The following is a 23,115-nucleotide window of genomic DNA, read 5'->3' on the forward strand; positions in this document are numbered from 1 at the left end:
TTTTTACTAGGTGAGCTAGGTGACTGAATAAATTATTTAGTACTTCAGTCAAGCTTCCTCAGATGTTCTCAGGCACAGATCTGCCTTTTGGAAAATTAACGTTTAGTAGTAGCATTACTCCTGATGCCAAAGGAATTTGCACAGAATATTAGAACATCCTTGTCTCAAATCATAACATCTATCTCTGTTCTTATTTTATTTATTTTTTATAAAGGTGAGACTTTGCAAATGGCTACATCCTTAATGGCTACATCCTTTTTACTTCTGTGTTGTAGATACAGAGCATCGTTTCCTACGTATGTTTTTCTCCATTGTGTTGCTTCTGCTTTGTATTACAGAGCAGTTACGTTGTTGAATTTATGATTTTTCAGTTATTGCAGAACATAGCCATAAAAAATCTATATATCAAAGACGCTGGTTCAGGACCAAGTGATAAGACAGTGGGCAGCAGAGGTAAACAAGCTGTGAGAGAAGCCCTGGGAACAGAGCTGCTTCACAGAGATGCAGAGATGTTTCCTCAGCTAGGCAGAACATTTGCCAGCTCCTGTGGGCGGAGGGCAGAGTGGGTGCTGAGGGCTGCTCCCTCTGCTGCTCTGAAGGAGCCTCAGGTGCCGCAGAGCCAATACGAGGGAGCATCCATAGCTCCTCAGGAGCCAGTCCGTGGCCTTACAGCTCAACCCCAGCCAGCCCCGGGCTGGTGCTGTGGGTGAGGAGGCAGTGGCAGCTCTTCCCTCTGCTTGGCTCACCTCCTGCCCCACCACGGTCACTGCGGATGGGAACGCGGGAGGAATTTGGTTGATTTGAAACTGCCAGGGGAGCTGCTGCTGCCACGATGCCCACAGATAAATGAGTGTTTTCACCACTTTGGTACAACAGTCTGAATATTTGTGGGCTAGTAGTGCTGCAGGAGAGTTTTGATTAAGACATTAAGTCTGAGTAATCAAGATTACAAGATACAGTTTGGAAGCGAGGAGCAGCAGCATTTGTGAGGTACTCAGCGCAGAGCTGTGCGCAGGCAGGATGCGCTAGGTCCGTAAGCTGTGCAGGAGCACAGAGATGGTCAACATCTCGGGATGAAGAGACACTGGGTTGGAGGTGGGATGGTTGGCTCCATCCTGCTGTCCAGCTGCCAGCTCTGGTACTTCAGGTAGTTGCAAAGGCATCATTTGCTCCATCTGTACAGTGATACAGACAGGCTTACTTCACTGGTGTTTTACAATGTTATGGTATAATCAGACTAGGAATGGTTAAGGCTATAAAGATAGAACCATATTTTGTACGTATGCTTGTGATTGTAAATAGGATTAGTGTGTAGAACAGCTTCATGAGGTGGACTCGATGATCCTCATGGATCCCTGCCAACTTGGGATATTCTGTGACTCTAGAAGTACACTTTTAAACTTCAAGTGTATGGCAGGCTGCATGCTCTTTATCCTAGGCAAGAAGAAATTGCTTCAGGAAGTAAAATACTAAGTTGTAGTTCAGCGATAAATTGGTGAAGTTTTATAGTTCTGTAAGGTGTCCTTGTGACGTCTGCTAAGAGGTCTGGTGGCTGTTCTGGAAGGCTATTTTTGCAGTGTATGAGACAGGAAAAGTTAACCTGGTTCTGAAGTGTAAAAATGATGTGAGAATTCACCAAAGTGTTACTGTGTTACTTCTAAGTTACTAAGGAGGTAATTTAAAATTCTATTGCTTTTTTTATTTTTTTTTAGGTAATATTTCAATAATTACATTACCAGTTTCCAGTACGAACTCCCCAACAAAGATTTTGCCAAAAACCTTAGGACCAATTAATGTGAATGTTGGACCCCAAATGGTAAGTTTTGCAACTGCAGTAATGCTAACTTGGCTAACCAGGTGTGTAACTGCCCATTTATGTACTATGGAAACATGAAAAAATGGAGATGTGAACCTTGCTAGGAACGTGGCTGAAGATTTAGTTTTCGGTGTAGATTTACAGATGTACATTTGCAAATTTCTGTACAGCAACACAAACTGAACAAAAGTGAGTATCAGCACTAGATGTATTGTAATCAATGCTATGTAGTTAAAAACACACCACAGTGTAATGTGAGAAGCACTATCTAATATAACTCTAACTTAATGATACCAGAAAGAAAATGACTGTTTTCTGGCATGGTTGCTTCTATGAGCATTTATTAAATTACAAGATTCTTCTCTTGCAACTTATTCATTAACATGCACTCCACTGCAATCCCACTTTTGGCAGCTCTTCTTCATACTTGCATGTGACAAAAGGAAAAAATATTATATAAATGTCATTTATTGCCTCTGATTTAAAAATCTGTTTGGTTATTGATGCTTAGTTCTCTACTACACTAATCTGTATGCATTACATTTTGCTTGCCATCATAGTTGATATCAAATATGCTACTTCTGATGATACATTTCTCAAAATACCGGTATATAACAGGGACTATTTCCCTAATATTAGATACACAGTTACATTTTTTTGCTTAATCAGGAACTAAACTGTCCCTTGCTAGCATAGGTTGCTGCCCTATTGACCTTATTCTGGGTGACATTACAGAAAGCCAGTTACTGTCCGTTAATTTCACCAACTTTTTGTCATGTTTCAAAGTCAGGCAAGCTCATTTGAAGGGGCTGTCATGTGCTTGTTAGCACGGTTTGCTGTGTGGTTTCAAAGCACTCTCATTAAGACATAGAGTTCTTACTGGAGATTCTCTGCTGCTCTTTTATAATAGTAAAGGAGACATTTTCATGTATTTTGGGTAGCTGAAATAGGATGATCAGAGATGTTTTTTACTTGAACACTTACTGTTGAAGGACTGGCTTGTTTATCTCTGCCTGTTACAGTAACGTGTCCTGTGAAATGTAGCACTGCAGTAACTAGAACTGTACAAAAGAAAGCATTGGTTTGCACTTAGCTTACATGGTGAAGGTGTTTTGGTAGAATTTTCTCATATTTTAAAAATTTAATCTTATGTATGCTAAATAAAAGAATATGTATTTTATTTCATAGTATAAGGGGGGGGGGAAACGCTAAAAATGTCTATTTTTCAGTAAGATGCTACTGTATTTAGAACACATTTCCTTCTTAGCTATCAGCACAGACCCTCTAAGACATCCAGGGCATGGCTGTGTTATAAGAGAAGGTTCACAAGTTCTTAACAGCTGGAGTGTTACCATTCCTTTGGCATCTCAGCAGTGTTAGCAATATCCTACTGCCATGAGGGTTTTTTGGTTTTCTTTACCCACGTGGGTTGCAGCCCTCTCAGCTGTTCCAGGTTCTTCAGACAGACAGACAGACAGCCGCAGGGCGGGGAGCGGGCTGTTGGCTGAAGGGTGATTTGTCTTACAGGGCAGCTATGCCAACGGTGAAGCACAGTTTTGCTGGATTCTTGCAAGCAGGTGTGTGTTGTGGTGTCATTAGATTCCAGTAACACAATGCATATTGCATGTGAGGCTTGCCTTGCCTGCGAGAAGTGCTGGCGTTCCAGTGTTGGTGCTGGGACCTTACACCATCTTGCAGTGTCAGCTAAGGGGCAGAATGTCCCCAGCTGGGTAGTGCAGGTGTCTGCTGCCTGCCCCTGCTCAGTAGCAGTGCTGAGGTGCACAGCCCCTCCTGCTGCAGTAGGACCAGCTGGAGATTGAGGCAAGGCATCTCAGTTAACAGCGGCAGTACTCTGTAGGAGTGAATTTAACAGTGCAAGTATTAGTGATGAAAATGGAAGTGCTTGACTGCAGTGAGGTAACACACCCCATAGATTTCTATTTGCCAAATTAGGATGAGCTTTTCTTTTTCCGTGTTATGCTGTGCAGTGTATTGATGTGATTACTTCAGGCACACTGCAAAAATGTTTGCTCTTAGGATGGAATAAATCTTTTGAAAATACTCAGTGTGTAGCATTTTTGGAAAGCAAACATGCAGTAACAGACTTTCAACAGTAAGATGTAGATTTTGTGCTTGTGCAACTACCAGCTCTGGGTGCCTGCCCGAGCATCATGCTGGCCACATGCCATGGCTGCCCTGGGCCTGGCAGGAGCGCTGCTGTTGTCCTTTCCTCCAGGTGGCACCAAGGTACAGAGAGATACAGGACGAGACTAAGATGCTCAAACGTGATTTTGCCCCTCAATTTATTACACTAGCTGTTAAAATTATAGGGAGATCAGACAAAACCCACTCTTTTTATGATACATTTTCTTTGGTATTTAAAAGACATGAGTAGAGCAATGTGAAACATAATGGTGGGTGGAATGTGATAAAACAAATTTCAGCATGCAAAATACTTAAAAATCTTTTCTCTACGACATGTGTCTGCCATATACTGGCAGAGCTGTATGCTTACTGACAATTATTTACAGTGTTGCAGGAAATTAAAAAGTTATTGGATTGAACTAAGCTTTAATTGAAATAATGTATTTTAGATTCTCACATATTGACATTACTGCTGAACTTAATCAAGCTTTTAAAAATTAATCATTCTATCACAAAACGTTTCTGATTTTAAGCCAATGTAGCAGTAAGTTGATAAAAGTTTGTATCTTTCCTTTGCTGGCATACAGTGTGTAAAATAACGCAGTGGGGAATCCCATGTTCCTTAATGCCTAGCAGTAAATACTTTAATTGGCCCTGTGTCTCACTTTTCCTAGTATTTCTTTTTCCACTCATCTTTCTCTGTCAAGCTGTTCACTTATCTATAAAAGTTAAATAATGGAGATAAAAGAAAGGACAAATAAGATAAAATTATTTGTTCAGGAGAAAAAAAAATGCAAGAAATATAGTCACAATTTGGAGTTAGGAGGGATGTAAAGCAATGCTCAACTAGGTAAGGAAGTTGGAAACTCTTCAGATAACGTTTCTCTAATTGTTTAAAAACCATTGATGAATACCAAACAAACTATCTGCCCTATAGCCATATGGCTGTTGGGTAAGTGATATAGTAAAGGAAAGCATTAAGTTTAATATATTTGGTACTCAAAATGCTACTAAAAGTATAATAAAATAAATTTTTAAAAAATGGGTATATGAGTAAAAAGCATTCTCCAGGAGGCTTTGGTATAAATCATAGCGTATTGGAATAAAAATAATTTAATGTGTTTATTTAAAAGATTAACTATTAATACTGTTTCATTTTTAAATACTATCTGAATTCCTCTGGTGACCTATGTTAAAGAATGAAGTTGGATGTAATTTAAAAGATGAGATCAAGTGATTTAGTGTTAACAACCACTGTGCACAGAATTACAACAGGTTTGTCTAAATGTGCTGTATTTTCTGTGTACAGCATACACCTCAGATGTAATTTCATAGGTACGGTGTTGTATTTGCTTCCTAGAAGGCCTTGAGATATGTGACCACTGCATACTGCACAGAATAGTTGGCCTGGAGCTCAGACCTTGGTACCAAATACTGACAATTCCAATCCACTGGGAATGAAGCTTCATTGATTGCAGTAATCAAGAAATGTCCTAGACATAGTCTGGAAGAAACAATTTGATGCATATAGTGACAGGTCCTCTCTCCTCTACCTAGTCATTATGGCTGTTTGTCTAGTTCTTGTCCTTAAGAGTAATACAGTAATAAGCCACAACTGGCAGAACACTTAACAGTACTGTAATTATTGTCATGTAGGAGTACCTTCTAATGGCACCCCTTCTGTCTATTTTTGACTACAGCTTACATCTGGTATGTGCTTTTTTTTTTTTTTTTCTTAAATGCTTAATATGAATTTGGGGATATGTTAACCTCTATTCTGTTTTAAAAGTTGTGCTTTTTTTTTGTTTGGTTTTGTTTTTTAATTTTATTTCTAATTTCCCAGCTCATAAGCACATCACAAAGACTGACCAATTCAGGGAGTGTTCTAATTGGGAGTCCATACAGCCCAGCTCCAACGATGGTCACGCAGACGCACATAACAGAAGCTACTGGCTGGGTGCCAGGGTAAGATTTTTGGTTTATTTAAAGATGTTTGTGGATCTGCTCTGATTTTTCTTATATTTATGCTGTTCTAACTACATGTTAGCTCAGTTTCTGGTTCTTCCACAATTAAAAGGAGTATGCTTCTTAGCACAGTAAGTGCTTGCGGTATCTGGAACATGTGAACGGTTGCACATAGAAGTCACGTTACTGTTTTAATTTTGCTTTATGGAAGTGTCTGTTCCTGTGTGACAATGGAAAGTCACAAATTTATGAGTCCCATTAAAAAAAGCCTCTATTTTTTTTCATAAATTCATGCTCAGTAGCAAAGCTACTTGGATATACCGTTATCAGCAGGTTCCAACAGGGGGAGAATCTTTCAAGTACACTTAGAGGCATTTAAGACTAAAGCTGTAATAACAAATTTTGAATGTAGTCAGTGCTGTATTTTTATTATTATTTTATGGTATCAATTTTTTTTTCATGGGCTAGATATTTCAGAGTACCATCATTATGTCATCCAAGGAAATCTGGTCTTTACAGTATTTCATGATTTTATTTTTTTGATTTTAGTACTGTTGAGCTTATCTGTCTCAAGACAGATGCAGTGCTTTGCCTGTGAAAATTAAAAAGTAATTTATCTCCACATCTGGTTTATTTCCTAATCAGTGATGCATGTCAGTAATACCTTTCCAGCTGTAGAGGTGAGAAAATGAAGCATCTAGGAAATGGCTTAAGGAGAATGTGTTCGTATCTTGACTTTCTTCATGCCGTGCTGTAAGCAAGATTTGTCAAGTGCTTGTACCTCCTAGTTGCTATATTCCCACCACACAGTCAATAAACTGCAGGCCCAGCTGAGCAGTTTTTAAGCTTGCTTTTCTTGATGCATAGGGGTTTTTCTCCTCAAATAGCTTTTGAATCCATGTAGATCTGATTTTATTTGAAAGGGAGATGTCAATAATGAATTTGTTTCTGCAACTTTTGTGAACTATGAAGGCCAGACATAAGTTCTTTCAGTAGCCTGATGAGGGAAGAGTTTTAGTGCCTGCTCACAGCTTGCTCAGCTAGGCAGTGAACTTTGGTTAGCTTGCTTCAGCTTCATTCAAATGCCGTGATGAAGGGTCTGAGAGAGAGAAGAGTCTGTTTACTCTTCTTCACAGATTCCAAATTGTTTCCAAAGGCAAATAAGGCAAAATCATAGTCATGCTCAGGGCTCCACACAACCCCAGACATCCTGGCATTACAGACGAGGGCCAGGTCTGATTTGTGCAGCCTCTCATGGCACAGAACTTCAGAGTCATCATGTTCATTCAGCTCCCTTCATTAATAAGATACTGGTTAATACGTAAAATAAGATACTGGTCTTATTTATCAAAATAAGATACTGGTTTAATTTAAGTTTGAATTGTCTTCTCATAGGGACAGAAAGAGGACTCGAGAATTTATAGAATCAGATTTTTCAGAAAGGTGAGTACTATTGAACATATGTTTTATTTACGTGGCCATACCTTGTTTGCTTCTTCAAATCTGCCTTTCAGAGAGCTTGGTGTCCAGTTCCCACTTTAATCAGTTTTCACTCCTCCACAGTAAAAACTACATAGTATGTTATTATTTGTAGTTATAATTCAGTACTCTTTGTCATCACTTCCTAATATTTACATTTACTTATTATTTATATTTACTTCTGATGTATTTACATTTACTGTTACAGGCAAAACTGGAGTTGTGAAAAATGCGATACATCTTCAGAAACAGGATTGATCTAGTTTCGTATGTGACAAATACCTGTAACTAAATAATTGTTTCTTTGCTTCCAAAACTTCTTTGGATGCATTCAAGATGTTGTTTGTTTACCTATCACAATTACTCAAATTGAATAACTGCATAAGGTTTAGAAAGTTTTGTTGGTTTTTTTGGTTTGTATTTTATTTTATTCTGCTGTTCTTTTATACTTTTCTTCTGTCATTTTTTCCAGTGTCCTGTTTTCTTAAATACATTCAAAATTTTCAAAAGCATTCTTGTATTTTTATGTTTTTCTTAGCTTGCTACAGTTGACAGAACTAGGGCTATTTCTGTAAAATAACACCTCTCCCTGAAACATGTTATCAAACCAACTTCTAAAATTTTAATTTTAAAAAAATCATATAAGCATTTTAAATGCTTCTGTTGAAACATGCATACAAATATTGTAATTGCAAATTCTTTTTTGTTAAGAAACGCACAGGAGAAAGGTATTTTTTTTGTTGTTGTTCTGTCAGGTAAGTCTTGCTTATTAAAGTATTTTGGTTTCCAAGTGTCCATAATACTGTCAAGAATTAAATAAAATTTTCAGTCTTAAATTGTTCTAGCATGTCTTTGGGAATTCAATGACATTTGTCATACTGTTAACATAACACCTATGAAGAACATTTAACTAAAAAGTAAATCAAAGCATATGAAATTAGAATACCTACATTTAAAAATTAATCTGAAATGAAAAGAAAAAAATACACTGAAATTATATGCAGCAGGAAAGTATGCTTATTAAATTTCAACATCTTAAAATAATTACTTTTCTCCTTACAGTAAAAGAAGCAAAAAAGGAGATAAAAATGGGAAAGGTCTGAGGCATTTTTCAATGAAAGTATGTGAAAAAGTTCAGCGTAAAGGAACAACTTCATACAATGAAGTTGCTGATGAGCTGGTATCAGAATTCACAAATTCTAACAGCCACCTAGCTACAGATTCGGTAAGTGAACACGTTGATTTTTTTTTTTTCTACCAGTACAAAATTCGCTGATTTATCACGGACTTCTCTTCCTGCTGTTGTGTTATCCTGCCACATGCCATAGTTTTCCTCACTTAACTACCTTGGAAGTATGAGACATACCCTTAAGTTATTTATATATCAAATTCCATACTAAAATACAGAATTAAAATGGAGAATTAAACTCCATCTAAATTATAAAGAAGCAAGTCTGCCAAAAAAAATCGCTTCAAAAAATGCTCAGTACCGACCATATGAGGTCTAGTCAGGCTCTCCACCTGTAGCGGACTTGCCACAATGGGAATTGCTTCCCAGAGGCTTTAGGCAGGCCTGAAGCTTTTGTTTGCAAACAACAACGTTGGTGTGGTATCCAAGCAATAGCACAGATGAAAGCATCCTGTCTTAATATCACTCTCACTTAAAACTACTTTTTGTTTTTTGCCTTTACTTCTCTATGAAGGATGTGTTCTATTTTTGAGACCTTAGGTTGTTATTAATGCTGAGCTGTTTCCTTAGCAGGCTTACGATCAGAAAAATATTAGACGGAGAGTTTACGATGCCCTTAATGTGCTGATGGCAATGAACATAATTTCAAAGGAGAAAAAGGAAATCAGATGGATCGGCCTTCCTACAAACTCAGCTCAGGAATGTCAGAATCTAGAGGTAAAGTGAGGGAGATGGAAATTTCTGTGTAGCACACAGGTTGTAATAATGGAGCTTAAAAACTTAAGAGTTGTGTGGTGGTTTTTTTTCACAATTTAACCTCATTGATATGTTTATTATGTATGTTTTGTTCACTTTTATTTGGTGTACACAATATTACACAAGTTTTAAAAACTGTTTACCTTAGAAAAATGAAAATTCATGGTATCAGGGTTAACTTCTAAGATTATAGTGTGTAGGAGCCAAAATAACTATAAGAACGAACTTAAGTACTGTTACATTGATGAAATTGTGTACATTTGAAAGGAAAACTATTTTGTTATTAGTTTGTGCTGGGAGGCACCAATGAAAGGAAATTAAATTGAAAAATATTTTTTGCTAGGATGTCAAATACTAGTTATGAACTAGCAGGAAAAAAAAAATACTTATTAGGTACTTGCATTGTTGTTTTTCCAGCAGGCTAGGAATTGCCCTGTTTTTGCAGGGATGCCAGAATTTAAGTACACAGATGTTGCTTGTACTTGAGGCTAAACACTCCATAAATACAAAGCACAAGTTACTGTATTTACTGCAAACTCCTGTAATGACTATATGCAAACACACCTTAATATGCATTATATTTTTGCTACTTGTGACATGAGCTATCTTAAAATGTGGGGGCTGCCTGTCCAATACAGAACAGTTTCTTGTTCAGGTTACATTAATCGTCTTTCTAGATATAGTAAGAAATCTGCTTTTACTGTATTGCGTATTGAAGAAACTTGGAAAATTCATCCACCCAAGGAGTATGCATATGCATAGTCCTATTTTATGGAAGCACTCATGTGCCTATGTGATTAGTCTTTCTGAAGAAGAAGCGACTATATTTTAAGAGGGTACGGCTGAAAAGACTTGACAGTTACTCACTGTGCCAGGGAATTCACCACCGTTTACGAAGAAAATGGGGATTTTTCGCACACTGATGTAGTTCTGACGTCTGTTCAGTCTGGCAGAGTGGAACAGACAAGGTCACTGAATATTTACCATGATATATATACATTTATATTTTAAGATAGAAAAACAGAAGAGGATTGAACGGATAAAAGAGAAGCGAGCACAGCTACAAGAACTGCTGCTGCAGGTATATATTTAATTTAAATTACTTTTTATATAAATTAAATTAACCAGTAAGAGTCCATCATGTTAGAACTTCTTTATAGTTTTGTTCAGCAGCTCTGATATACTAGAGAAGAAAAGTTTCACGCTTGAAACCTTTCTGGTTTCTGGTGTGGGGAACCTCTTACCCTCACATCCTGATTCATTTTACCCACACCATACTGCTTCTACATGCCACAGCCTTTTGTAAGCATTCTGCTGAAGCTCTATAAGAATTAGTGGCAATGGGAACAACTCAAAGAGCCCTAATTACCTTCTCTGGCTAGTTTCAATTGAAATAAATTAGTTTTTTCTAAGCTGTAAAATTTGTAACTGAACTTACGTAAGTATGTATGGAGTTCTTCCAGGGGAGATAAATTCTTCTGGATCCTAAGAATGAAAGGCTGACAATCCAGGTCTTTTAGGTTCTGATGTGCATCTGGGAAAACTTTGAAATATATTTCAAAGTCATTTACCTAAGTAGAACTTTGATTTTAGCATTGACTGCAGAAATGTATTTCAAATGCATCTTTGTTTATAAAGTAATAGCTTATAGATAGAGTTATGAGCATTGTTAAATGTTTCGATCTCTGCACAGGCATTCAGTAATGTAAATGCAGTCAAACTTTTGTATGAAGTTATAGGCAATGAGGCTTTTTTTTTTTCCTGGTGGAGATACAACGATACGGTTTTCAGCTAATTAGAAACTAAATATCTGATTATCCCCCCCCCTCGGCAGCAAAAACGATTTCTCTGTTTAGGGCACAATTCTGATTCAAACTGACCTAGGAAATTAGTAGCTTCCCTGAGTAACATAAAATTATCCTGGTAAAAGTGAGGCAACTCAGACACTATTGGTCTGAAAACATCAGATTTGCACTCCCTTACTTTCTACAACTGTAATTATACACTTACATTCACTGTCAAGTGGTTTAACAGTCCTTAGGGGTTTTGTCTATCCATCTTCCCCCTAAGTGGAATAAAGTAGTGCTTGCAATTGGGTGAGTACCCTGACTTCCAATCCCTCAAATAACATTTCCTAAAAACACTTATTTTCATACATATGCAGTCAGATATAAGAAGGGGTGGTATCACAAACAGCACCTGTTTAAAATGTTGAAAGCAGAATTTCTAAATAAATTCTTCTGAGAAAAAAGGGTGATGGATGAGAGGGGGAGAGAATACAGATGCTGAGAAAGGGGGGATGCTGTAATTTGTAACTGGCTCCTAATCTGAGGTAATTATGCATATAAGATAGCAGAAGAGACCTCTGACTCCAGCGTCTTTTCAGAAGGTGTGAGGAAGCATTCTCACCACATGTTATTGCTCCATTGTTTCATCTCCAGGGTCGAGCGAGAGGGGCATAAAAATTTGTAGGGTGTAACTTCATTCCTGACAAGCTTCAGTATCACAGCTTATCTTTTGACTGAACATCACTGGGGGTATTGAGAGTTGGTAAATAAGATCTATGAAGTTCCCCTTTCTGGAAACACTGTTTTCTTAATTTTAATTTTAATTTTAATTTTAATTTTAATTTTTTTCTTTCTTTTTACAGCAAATAGCATTCAAAAACTTGGTACAAAGAAATCAGCAAAATGAACAACAAAATCAAGGCCCTCCAGCTTTGAACTCAACAATACAGCTGCCTTTCTTAATAGTAAACACTAGCAAAAGAACAGTCATTGACTGCAGCATATCAAGTGATAAGTAAGTGTTTATGGAATGAAGTTTTAGAATTGTGCTTTATTTGTGGACCAGAATTTTTGTTTGAACTAATTAGAGAAACTGTCTTTAACTTAACTGTGTTAGTTTATTTAAAGTAATTGTGCATTTAAATTTCCATGGTCACTTACTTCAAGGGTGTTTGGCTTCCTTTTTTTTTGTTTCTTTTTTGTTATTATATTTAATCCAACTGCAGTATTAACAGGAATAAGTTTATAATCATTGCTTTACAACCACTAGTTAAAACAAGCTGACTTCCGCTGTTGTAAAAGGCACTTGGCACTGACATTTTAAGGAGCATTCACTGCACAGGAGAAAGAAGTGAATGAAGTTATATACTAGGACAGTGCTAGCTTTTAATAAAGCCATTTGGTTTTGGTTTTAAAAAAGCTATTCAAGCCAGTGGCTTGAATTCTTATTCTTAATGTGCCATAGATACATTTAGTCAGAAATGCAAGGTGACCCATTACACAAAAGTAACATCCTAGGAGTGGAAATGATACTTTTGAAGGAGATCACATCTCTTATCTTTAAATAGGAAAAAGTTTGTATCTAGCTCTTTGAGGGGGGGGAGGAAGAAGAGAAGTAAATGATACGGAAATTTGAAATTAGCCTTTGTAAGCATACTGCGATACATTGCACTCTTGAGTTCACTTACATACTTCTGGGTGCTGATGCACTTCATCCTGTGAAAATGTGGCTGAAAGTGTGAGAGGTGCTGTTATATTCACTATTATATTCACTGTTAATCCGATCATAACTAGTTTATTACATGAAAATAGCTGGCTTTATCTTAAGGCCCTAGGTTAAGATTCCATTCTGTAGTGTACAAATGTACAAATCCTGTATTGAACTGTATGGAGTCAATTAGCATACAGTAAAAATAGAGCTGTTCTCAGGTACCTTAAGCACCAACATACCACAATAATGCTGTTGAAGGTAGAAATGCTGTAGAACACATAATCTTAAGATCAGTAGTGCTTTAGCTTAATTATACCCATATTTTATAGATGCATAGTACAGTTCTTACCATGTTTTTTTAAACAATGCTATGTATTTAGGTTTTAAGTCATTAGTAAGTTGAACAATTTCATACTGGAACTTCAGAACCACTGCTTTAAAGTTGTCAGAAACAAAACTGACTGTTGGTGCCTAGAGAAGTATAAAAACCTCAAACCGTAAGAAAACATTACTACTAAAAATGAGCATGCCAAAATTATCTAAGCTATTGATATTTCAGTTGATATAACCAAGCTGTATAAGGGAATAGGCAAAGGAAATAAAGTCTCACTACACGTGAGGTGAAAACGAGCAAACAAACAAACAAAAAAAACCCACAACAACTAAAAGCCCTTCCTCTATGTAATTCACCCTTAAACTCCAGCCTCCGAAAGTAACTATTTTTCATGTTAGAACTTTCTGTAAATATATCTGGACATCAGAGATCTGGCAGGGGATTTATCCCAAAGTTGGTAGAGTAGTTCTGTGACAATAGTAACAAATCGGCAGGAGTAGATGGTGTTCACTCAAGCACTTCAAAGAAGCGTAAGTGGGAAGCATAATACTAACACTGAACTCACTGTAGTACCAAAAGAACAGAAGGTAGCAAATATGACACCATTGTGTTGTTTTTTTTTTTCTTGTTAAACTGATCAATAGTCAGACTAATTAGTAAATGTTACAAAGATTTAGATAGGTCATACACAGACTGGGTCGTGTGATCCGTGTTAGTTTTCCTGTCTCGCTGAGCATGGAACAGAGTAATCTGGCTGGGATCACAAGGCCACTCCATAGCAGACCTTAAACAGAATAAGTGACTGGAAATAAAATAAAAGATTCATTCATTAATTTAATAACAGGCAGAATGCTAGGCAAGAAAAGGAAACCAAATTGTTGGCTGTTTTAATGAAGGGGAACAACAGTGAAATCCTGCTGGGTTGCATAAATACTTCCATAAAAGTGAGACGAGAAGTTAGCTGGTAATAGTTATCCAAGGAAAGAAAAATGGATGTTGTCTGAACAACTAGAATAGTAGATGGCATGAACAGATGCCAACATGTAGGTTACGCAATGGCAGATGAAATTTACTGTTAACCAAATTTACACTTACCAAAGGAGAGGGACAGGAAATGTACCCAAACTTTTCATTCACGGTACTGGCCTCTGGACCCAGCTTTTAGCACTGAATAGTAAGTTGGCAGTCTGGTAGGTCATTCTACGAGAACAAAGTTGATTTCTCAATAATGGACAAAACAATGTTAATAATTATTAGGAAAAAGAGTAAAAAGAAAGAGTTTTACAGTGTAAACCTCATCTGTATAGTGCTTTTATATTTGGAATATTATCTGCTGTCCTGTTCTTGGAAAAAAGTGTAGCAGAATCAGGAGAGAGACACAGGAGGGCAGCAAGAGTGAATGAAGCTAGGGACAGGCTTTCACAGAAGGAACAGATGGACTCTTTGGCCTAGAGAAGAGGGAGCAGTGGATTCACAGATGTCTATAAAATCATGGCTGACCTGGGGAATGTACACAGAGAATAGCTGTTCACAGTTGCTTATTAAAGTTAAAATTAGGAGCCATTAAGAGAAGTTACCAGGTGACACGTTTTAGACAAAAAGAATGTGTTTTTGTAACCGTCTGTCTGTGCAGATCGTAGCATTTGATGACGTATATGCCAGATGTTTATATAAGTTCAAAAAGGATTCACATTAAGTCACTGAAAGAAAATTGTCAAATAGCTATTTATGGCAAAGGCAGAATATGGGTAGAGATCTCTTGCATCAGAGGCCGCAGGATGCTAGAAATGATACTGTTAGTGTGTTGCATTCCACTCCTTCCTCATAGCCAGTATTTGGCTACAACACATGGGAGGAAAAATGCAGAGCTATTAATAAATACTTAGTACTGGGCCATAAAAGCTGAATTCAGTTATTAGTTAGTATACAGCCTGCCAGTTCACTATGACACTGGTCTCCCATCCCGTTTGTTTAAACATAGCTGCATGACTTCAGCTGCAGCAGTCCAGACAGCAGGAAAATAACTGTACCAATTAAAGGTATAGTGACACATCTTGTTTTCCCTTTTGATGTGGTTCTGCTTAAATAAGTACAGCTGCATAAGCAAATGCAGGTTATTCAAGTAATACCATATGAGTCACAAAAGAAGTGACGTCTGTAACTAGGACAGCTACACCTAGAACAAAGCACGTACATTTATAGGTGCAATTTCTGTGTGTAGGCACAAAAGACTTTTCCAAACTTATGGATCAGGTTTGTTTGTTTGATTGTTTAAGGCACAAAGTACAATCAAGAAAATCCATAGATTACAAAAGAGCCTGGGTGAATGACTGACCCACCAGTGGAGTTATCTTTTAAAGCTCATATCTTACAGATAGATTGTTTTTTCCAGAGGTGAAGACTTGGCAGCAAAAAATGAGTTACTGGGAACAAGCCTTCTATTGTAATCATTGCGCCAGCGCTGTCCATCTTTTAATAGCCTGTGATTATAGTATAAGGCTAGTCTAGATGCCCCTGCTATTGTTAACGCTCTCTTAAGTTTACGTTACTATTTCTGCTTGTATATGCAATGAAAAACATTTTGAGAATCCTGTAGCAGAACTGTTAGGCTTTGAATATACAAGACCTCAAACAGCCCGCTCTGCTAGCTTCATCCAAATGCATCCAAAAAGCAAAGTTACACCAAGGTAAATAGGTCAGTTCACAGGAGGAGCGTTGCAGATTAGAACAGAAAGTTAAATATAAAAGAAGTAAAAACAAAATACTTAAGTGACAGGGCTGCAGGTGACCTTTAAAAGTACTGGATTTAGTACAAACAAAGGTTCATGTTTATTAAGACCAGCCTATTCCCCTTTGAATCTGTTTAACAAGGTAGAAAACTTTAGCCTTTTTTTCTGTAATGGTAAAGTCATTTTAATTGGCAAAGCACCATTTTAAACCTTGTAGGCATGCCAGTCACAGAAGCAGAAGAGAAAAATCACTTGCAGCACTTTTTTGTAAGGACCTTTTACGGATAATGAAGACTCGCCATTTACCTCACTCAGAACAAACCCACCCCACCCCACCCCCAAAAAAGGGCAAAAAAAGCAAAGTATGCTTCTTTGCTAAACCATCTCACTTTGGCTTTTTACGTGCAGATTTGAATACCTCTTTAATTTTGATAACACTTTTGAGATTCATGATGACAGTGAGGTGCTGAAGAGAATGGGAATGTCCTTTGGACTTGAGGCAGGCAAATGCTCAGCTGAAGACCTAAGAACCGCAAAGTCACTGGTGCCAAAAGCTTTAGAAGGATACATCACAGGTAAGTTAGCTGTCACTTTTAAATAGTTCCTGATCAGATTCCTAATGTTAGTTAACTGACGCAAATTTAATGCTGTTAACCTGCATAGATGTGTGACATTTGAAGTTAGATGTAAGCCTGAGGGAAACAGTTGTTTTACGGCTATGTTTGGAAGGTTTATCGTACTTGTCCTGTAAACTTAGTTCACACTGGTAACAATTCATAACAACAAATTTCCAAGTGAACTACCTTATGAAGAAATTATTTTTTAACTAACTAAAGTGGCAGCAAGAACACAATTCTTCCATGGGTTAACATTACTTTTGAATAACTGTGCATGTGCGGAAGAGCAACCTGGAAGAAAGGACCGCTTCCCAAGATGAAGAAGGATAGGAAAGGGAAGAAAAAGAGCATCTTATAATGGTTGAGTATAGGCTGTATGTGAACCAACTGCATTTACACTTCGAGTTAGGCAAGCTGCTAAGAATTCTCCCTATCTCTGTCCATGTCAATGTGCTCAGCGTGCTGTGCTGCGCGTTCTTAAATGCGTGGACTGGAGGTTGGTCTGTGCTACTGTCAGGGCCAGTCATTTCTACACTCCCACTTAACTCAGATAACACATGTAGACAGCACGTGCCACCTGAGGACTGAGCACCTGCAAGGGAAGAGGAGAATCCAGTTAGGTGTCTCATGCAGTGGTTTTCGTCTCCCTTAGTAATAAAGCTAGATCAGGTCATACATTACACAGACTCCAATCCACCTCTCCTTCAGTGTTGCATCACTGGAGCTACTTAAATTTGTAATCACTTCCTCTAGCTATTGTCAGATTGCATTCTTCTTGCTGTACCTAAATTTTAAACTTAGCCCAACATTTGCTTCATGTTTCTGGAGGTACTTCATCTGTAAAGCAAATGTTACTCAACGAATTACTGTATACAGACTGTCATTTTTGAGGAAAGGGGTGAAATAAAGCTTCTGTCCTGACTTCTCTACCAACAAGGTTTTGGTCCTGTTTAAATGACAGTTGTATAAAACTGTCTTTCACACATCTTTCTTAAACTTCACTGAAGTTAGTTTCCTTCTCTTGGCAACATTTAACGTTCATGTCAAGATCTTTTACATGCAGGCTTTGTAGTAAAATTGGTGTGTAATTTAAGAGTGACTGAACTTAAATAAGGAAGCTAAACATGCATTTTCGTATTCTTGATATTACTGAATTATGAATGAAAGTTCCTTAAATATGAGGTATGTCAAAAAATAGGTGTATATAAATTAAAATGCAGTTGCATTCACTAAAAATAGTACATTTTACAGTGTTTAACATTTCAAACTACCTCAAATGTGCTTATAGTAATCAAAACTTTTTTATTCTGGTCCCATTGTTCTAGTCTTGCCTTGCTCCTTGCAAGTTCATTCAACTAAAAGTGATTTATCACATGAATTACCACCAATGTCAAAGTAGAGAAAAGAAACAGAACCACATCTTTTAACAGTGTTAAAGTCTTTGACTTTCTTAATTGCTCCCATGTACTGAAGAGCAAAATAAATTTTTCTGTTTAATTTTAATACTGCATTAATTTATCTTCAGAGAATAGGGTTACTTTAAATTTGCAAGAGACGTTTCATTGCACTCTTTACTGTATAAAAACAGCTTTTAGAGATTAAACAATAAAACCACATGTCTAAATGAGTGATTAGTGGGTCATCTTAGTTTTGTTTTGAAAAAAATTGAATCACACCAATGTACGGGTGTGGGGTTTTTTAATTGAAAGCATTAAAGGCAAACAGCCACAATGTCCCTGTGCAAGGAAAAAACAAGAGTTTGTTTCAAAGAAACTAAATGGCAGAAACAGATTTTAAGATTGCATATTCTTAAAGGAAGTTGTGACGAGGGCTGTTTCCCTAGTAGCAGATCAGCAGCCAGAAACCTATCTAGAATTTTAGTTGATCTGTATTTTTACTTAAAAAGCATTGAGGCCGGTAATGTACTTTTTAGACATGGTTTACATTCAGCTGCTTCAACCTCTGAAAGAATTAGTCCAGAAGTGTTGTTACTAGGATATGTATATTTCTTTCAAAGAATATGTATATTTCTTTCTTCCATCTGTTGCTTGTACCTTAATTACACAATGTAAATCTACAGTTCATGGTATGAATTGCATAGTAAAGGTTTCTAATGTAGCCGACAAATAAGGGAAACATTTAAAAGTTTTGCACAATACTTGAAAAAAGAACATTTGCCTGATTGCATATCTTCAGTTAAGCTTAATTTCCCCTTTTAACCTCAGCAAGCTTTAGACATTTTTTCTTCCACTGCAGGAGAGGTGAAATGCAAGGGTAACCACTGGTTTCTAGGATTCATGCTTACTTCCAAAGCTCTCATGATGGCACACTTCTGTACATCACCTTCAACTACTACTAAACAAGAAAAGCAAACCATGGTATCTTACGTATTTACTGAGTACATTTATTAGTCAAGATTCAAGTTTTCCTACAGTAGGTGACTCCATGAACTAAACTGCTGCTGTCCTGCTCTAACGCGTCCCAGTAGGTATGTCAGTAAGTCAGAAAAACCAAGTCTCAAACAGTTCAATACCAGAAATGTTAAATCAACAACAATTGACCCATCTTAGTGTTAAAAAAATAAAGTAACTTCTTACCTTCTTGTTGCATTAAACATCCAGATAATCAGCTCGGAACTGCTGGACTGATATCCCATGCATCGAAATCTTAGTAGTATATTTTCTTTTCAGGGTTAAATAGTGTAGCCTTTAAGTGTCTTGACTTGCTAAAAAGTAGCAAGTGGTTTCCTAGGTTTTCCATAGATTTCATGATTATTTTTTTTAACCAAAAAAAGGTTTGTTTTTTTAAATACATATATTAAGAACTACATCAGTTTATCCTCAGGTGTCTGCCATAGAAATCAGCGGAAGCTGAGGCCTATTAACACCATAGAGAAAGATAATCCATACATCTTACACCATCTTTATAACACATTTTCCTGTTACTCTGTTGTTTGCCAGTGATGCAAAGGTGATTGGACCTTACTTTTACTTGTTTCCTAGAAGGGAGCAAAAGTAGGGGATAGAGCACTTCAAGCATAATTTCTGGAAGAAGTTAACACTGCAGTGTTGCTTTAGCTACACAGGTAATCCGGGACAAGTGGTAGCCATGCAACAGAACACCTTACAGCCACAGTACTTGCTGGCTTCTTACTAGGGAAAGAGAGAGGTAATTTTTAACACGACACTTTCAGCAGTTTAAGATGGCATCCCAGGGTCTCAATCCTAATTATACATTCCTGCCCGTTTCTTTATTCTGACTGAATTACTTTCCTCTGATCTCTTCATGAGCTAATTCAGGGTACTAAACTGCAAGGTTGTTATTTGGTGGAGGAATTTCTGACAACTTAGCATGTAGAACTAGCTACCTGAGGGTTTGGACCAGAACAGTCCAAGTGTAAAGAACGAAATGAGAGTGGTGGATGAACAGATACACGTCACTGCTTGAGGCAAGCATAAACTCTTGTAGAAGTATATCCAAAGTAACTTCCTGTGCTGTTTAAGCCACACACACTACAGGCAGTGCAAAACCAAGTCCTGTCTTTTGTCACTGAGTCCTCACTCTTACAAATGAGACTACAGATGACATCAGGAAATAAAAATTGAGGCACTAATAGTTGTGGTAACAGCATCCTGCTTGTGTAGTGCTGGAAAGGCAGCAGGCAGAGAAAGCGGTGCAATTTAGGACCTCTGTTTTAAAACACTTCTTTATGTTCCCCTGCTTGAAATGTTTTGCAATCTACAGGCATAATAAGGAAAGTGGGCTGGAGATGGAATGGAAGTGATGAGAGTGCCCATTAAATGAATGAGCTTGTTCAGCTACCACCAACAATCCTACACAGCACTTTCTACTTGTGCATTACCTGCTAAAAGGTGCTGAAGGTGTTTCTTCAGAGCCTTCTCCTGTGTAGTATCGATTTCTACCAGGTATACATGTATCTCCTGCAAGTACGTGCCTTGGGACAGCTCTTCCAAACTAATTTCCCTGGTTCATACATGAAGCTATTAAGAATTTAACCATGCTACTAGACATAGTAAGACTTCTAATCATAGGCATACTCTTATTTTGGCAGTCCCCTCCAGACAGGGAATAGCCTCTTACACACTTCTCTTTTTCCCAACTGGAAAAAAGAATTAGAAACACGAGGCAATAAAAGTACAAGGCAGGGGTATACATATACATCATCCATGAACCTTCTTTCTGTCTTATTGTGTGAAATCCATACTTTCCTCCACCCTGCTCTTCAAAAGGAACAGCTAGCAATTATCCCAAAATGTTAATAGAACGCAAGGTAACTAGCAGTGACTTGTTACTCTTCTGGAATATTAAGCATGTACACACAGGTACACCCCCTTCAAAAGAAGAGGAAACAACTCTGTGATACCTCTCTAATCCACTTTATTAGTCTAAATAAAATGCTGTCATTCCAAATGGTTTGGCCACCTCCTGCAAACACAGGAGGAGATTGTCAGAACATGTTCTGTGTAAAACTGAGCCTGCATTTAGGTCACCCTTAATGAAGCTCATCCAGCTGTGTCCATAATCAACCATTCTCATCTATTCAGGCCTCACAGCTCACCCTAATGCCACCACTTACTGGTGTTTTCTGTCTTGTTCCAAAGACCCTCTGCTAGACTGTCAAGCTATCTATCCTTTGCTTTGTAATGCCATTTAAAATACCTTACTTCAAGTCTGCACAGCATAAAACAAGGGAGTCCGTGGCTCCCCAGGGATGGGGGCCAGTTCGTGTGGCTGCAGGGGGAACAGCCAACCTGCTTCAAACTGCCCCTGTGCGGAGCAGGGCTCTGTCACATCTCAGGACCAAAGCCTAAAACGAACACAGTAAGGCAAATGAGAAAACAAACACATTTAGTTATTCCTTTTATCTGTAATAAAACAATTCTAAATACCATAATAGTACACTCCTGCTTTACTGCCATTGTGTCCTACAGCACAGAGGTTTGGTTAAGCACACACAAGAACAGTAGGGATTGTTAGCTGCTGGTTCAGTGCAGCCCGCTGAGCTTACAGTCAAGCACCATGAAGAAGAACTAGACAGTCCTGATAACTTTATTTTGATCTTAACTTTGTGTTGCGATGGAATTTGGGTAGGTCTACAGAAACAATTTATCTAGGAAACAAAGGAAAAACAACAGCAATGTAAATGTAGTTTGGCTGAAGGACGTGTTTTTCTGATTCTCCTGGCAGAAACGTGCACAACTGGAACCAGCTGACAGCCACTGCCTGTTAGGGCATTTGGAAACAAGTACCGTAAGGGTCATAAGGAACCCAATTATGTCCCTCACAGCACTTCTTACAAATTAACTCAAGGACTTCAGCCTTATTTTATTCCCAGAATTTCCTCTCCCTGTGCGACTTACACATCACACATGCAGTGCAGAAAGTGACAGGCTGGCCATGAGCCAGCAGCGTGCCCTCGTGGCCAAGAGGGCCAATGTGGTCAGCAGGTCAAGGGAGGTGATCCCCCCCTCTACTCTGCCCTGGTCAGCTTACCTGGAGTACTGTGTCCAGTTCTGGGCTCCCCAGTACAAGAAAGACAGGGATCTCCTGGAAAGAGTCCAGCGGAGGGGCACAAAGGTGATACGGGGCCTGGAGAAGCTTCCCTGTGTGGAAAGATTGAGTGACCTGGGTCTGTTCAGCCTGGAGAAGAGAAGACTGAGAGGGGATCTCATCAATGTGTATAAATACCTGAGGTGTGGGGGACAGAGGGGTTTGGCCAACCTCTTCTCAGTGGTTTGTGGAGACAGGACAAGGAGTAATGGCCACAAGATGGAGCACAGGAAGCTCTGCGCCAACATGCGAAAGAACTTCTTCACGGTGAGGGTGACGGGGCACTGGGACAGCAGGGAGGTTGTGGGGTCTCCTTCTCTGGAGATGTTCAAGGCCCATCTGGACTCCTGCCTGGGCAACCTGCTGTAGGGAACCTGCTTTGGCAGGGGAGTTGGACCCAATGATCTTTTGAGGTCCCTTCCAACCCCTTCAATTCTGTGATTCTGGTCAGTGTAGGAGTGGATTAAGAGGCTGCGCTACAGCCAGCCCGCCCAGACAGAGCTGTCTTTGGGCAAACACACACTCCTGAAACACAGAGTGCCCTGGTGGCTTCACTGCTGTAAGCTGCACTCCTGATGACCACGGCTCCAGCCATGCCGTCACTAAACCCAACAGCAAAGACATTTGCAGCTGTTGGGACGCTTCATAGATTCAGTCAGTAACTGTAATTGCCATAAAGGACTCCAAAACCTCATTTCACACTCTTGCTACTGCAGCAGCTATGAGCTAGGGTCACCTGCAGTGTGTGGGCTCCTCAGAGTGAGAAGTTTCACACACGCAGCCCCAGTTCTGAGTGCAAAGGAGTTGCAAGGCTTGCGTGCACCCGCAGGCACCAGGGAACAGCTATTTCACCTCCATCAAACAGGACAGGTCTACAGTATAAAAACAACCTGTGCTACCGGTACCTTCTCTTCTAAACTAAACCAAGGAATCCCAACTGCAAACAATGCAACGTGTAATACTATAAAGGGAAGACAAATTTTAAGTAGCTATAATGAATACAGCTATGCTTTCTT

General features: G+C 38.5%; 1 protein-coding gene and 1 long non-coding RNA gene across 38 annotated transcripts in view; one reads left to right on the top strand and one right to left on the bottom strand.

Annotated features, from left to right (window-relative positions):
- Positions 1-23,115, top strand: part of TFDP2 (transcription factor Dp-2) — a 46,288-nt gene that overhangs the window by 21,454 nt on the left and 1,719 nt on the right. For 25 of the 35 annotated variants that reach the window (XM_084530088.1, XM_084530085.1, XM_084530102.1 and 22 more), the window contains 8 exons: positions 1,713-1,816; positions 5,805-5,926; positions 7,322-7,369; positions 8,468-8,630; positions 9,165-9,311; positions 10,363-10,431; positions 12,001-12,152; positions 16,320-16,486. In XM_084530088.1, coding sequence (XP_084386214.1) covers positions 1,713-1,816; positions 5,805-5,926; positions 7,322-7,369; positions 8,468-8,630; positions 9,165-9,311; positions 10,363-10,431; positions 12,001-12,152; positions 16,320-16,486 — 972 coding nt within the window. Of the gene's footprint in view, positions 1-1,712; positions 1,817-5,804; positions 5,927-7,321; positions 7,370-7,613; positions 7,673-8,467; positions 8,631-9,164; positions 9,312-10,362; positions 10,432-12,000; positions 12,153-16,319; positions 16,487-23,115 lie in introns of all 35 variants that reach the window. The other 10 variants (XM_084530092.1, XM_084530107.1, XM_084530091.1 and 7 more) reach the window with 2 other exon arrangements.
- Positions 1,970-23,113, bottom strand: LOC311441694. Of its 3 annotated transcripts, none has more exons than XR_014696159.1 (4): positions 14,278-16,307; positions 10,789-10,893; positions 10,218-10,296; positions 1,970-3,668 (listed from the first exon to the last, which is right to left on the bottom strand). It is a non-coding gene; the product is annotated as an uncharacterized lncRNA (long non-coding RNA). The 3 variants fall into 3 exon arrangements; XR_014696160.1 differs by lacking the exon at positions 1,970-3,668 and adding an exon at positions 16,926-23,113 and having other exon boundaries at positions 9,318-10,296; positions 14,278-14,382; XR_014696161.1 differs by lacking the exon at positions 1,970-3,668 and having other exon boundaries at positions 9,318-10,296.

Source organism: Aythya ferina (genome assembly GCF_964211825.1).
Source record: "Aythya ferina genome assembly, chromosome: 9".
NCBI classification, from domain to species: Eukaryota; Metazoa; Chordata; class Aves; order Anseriformes; family Anatidae; genus Aythya; species Aythya ferina.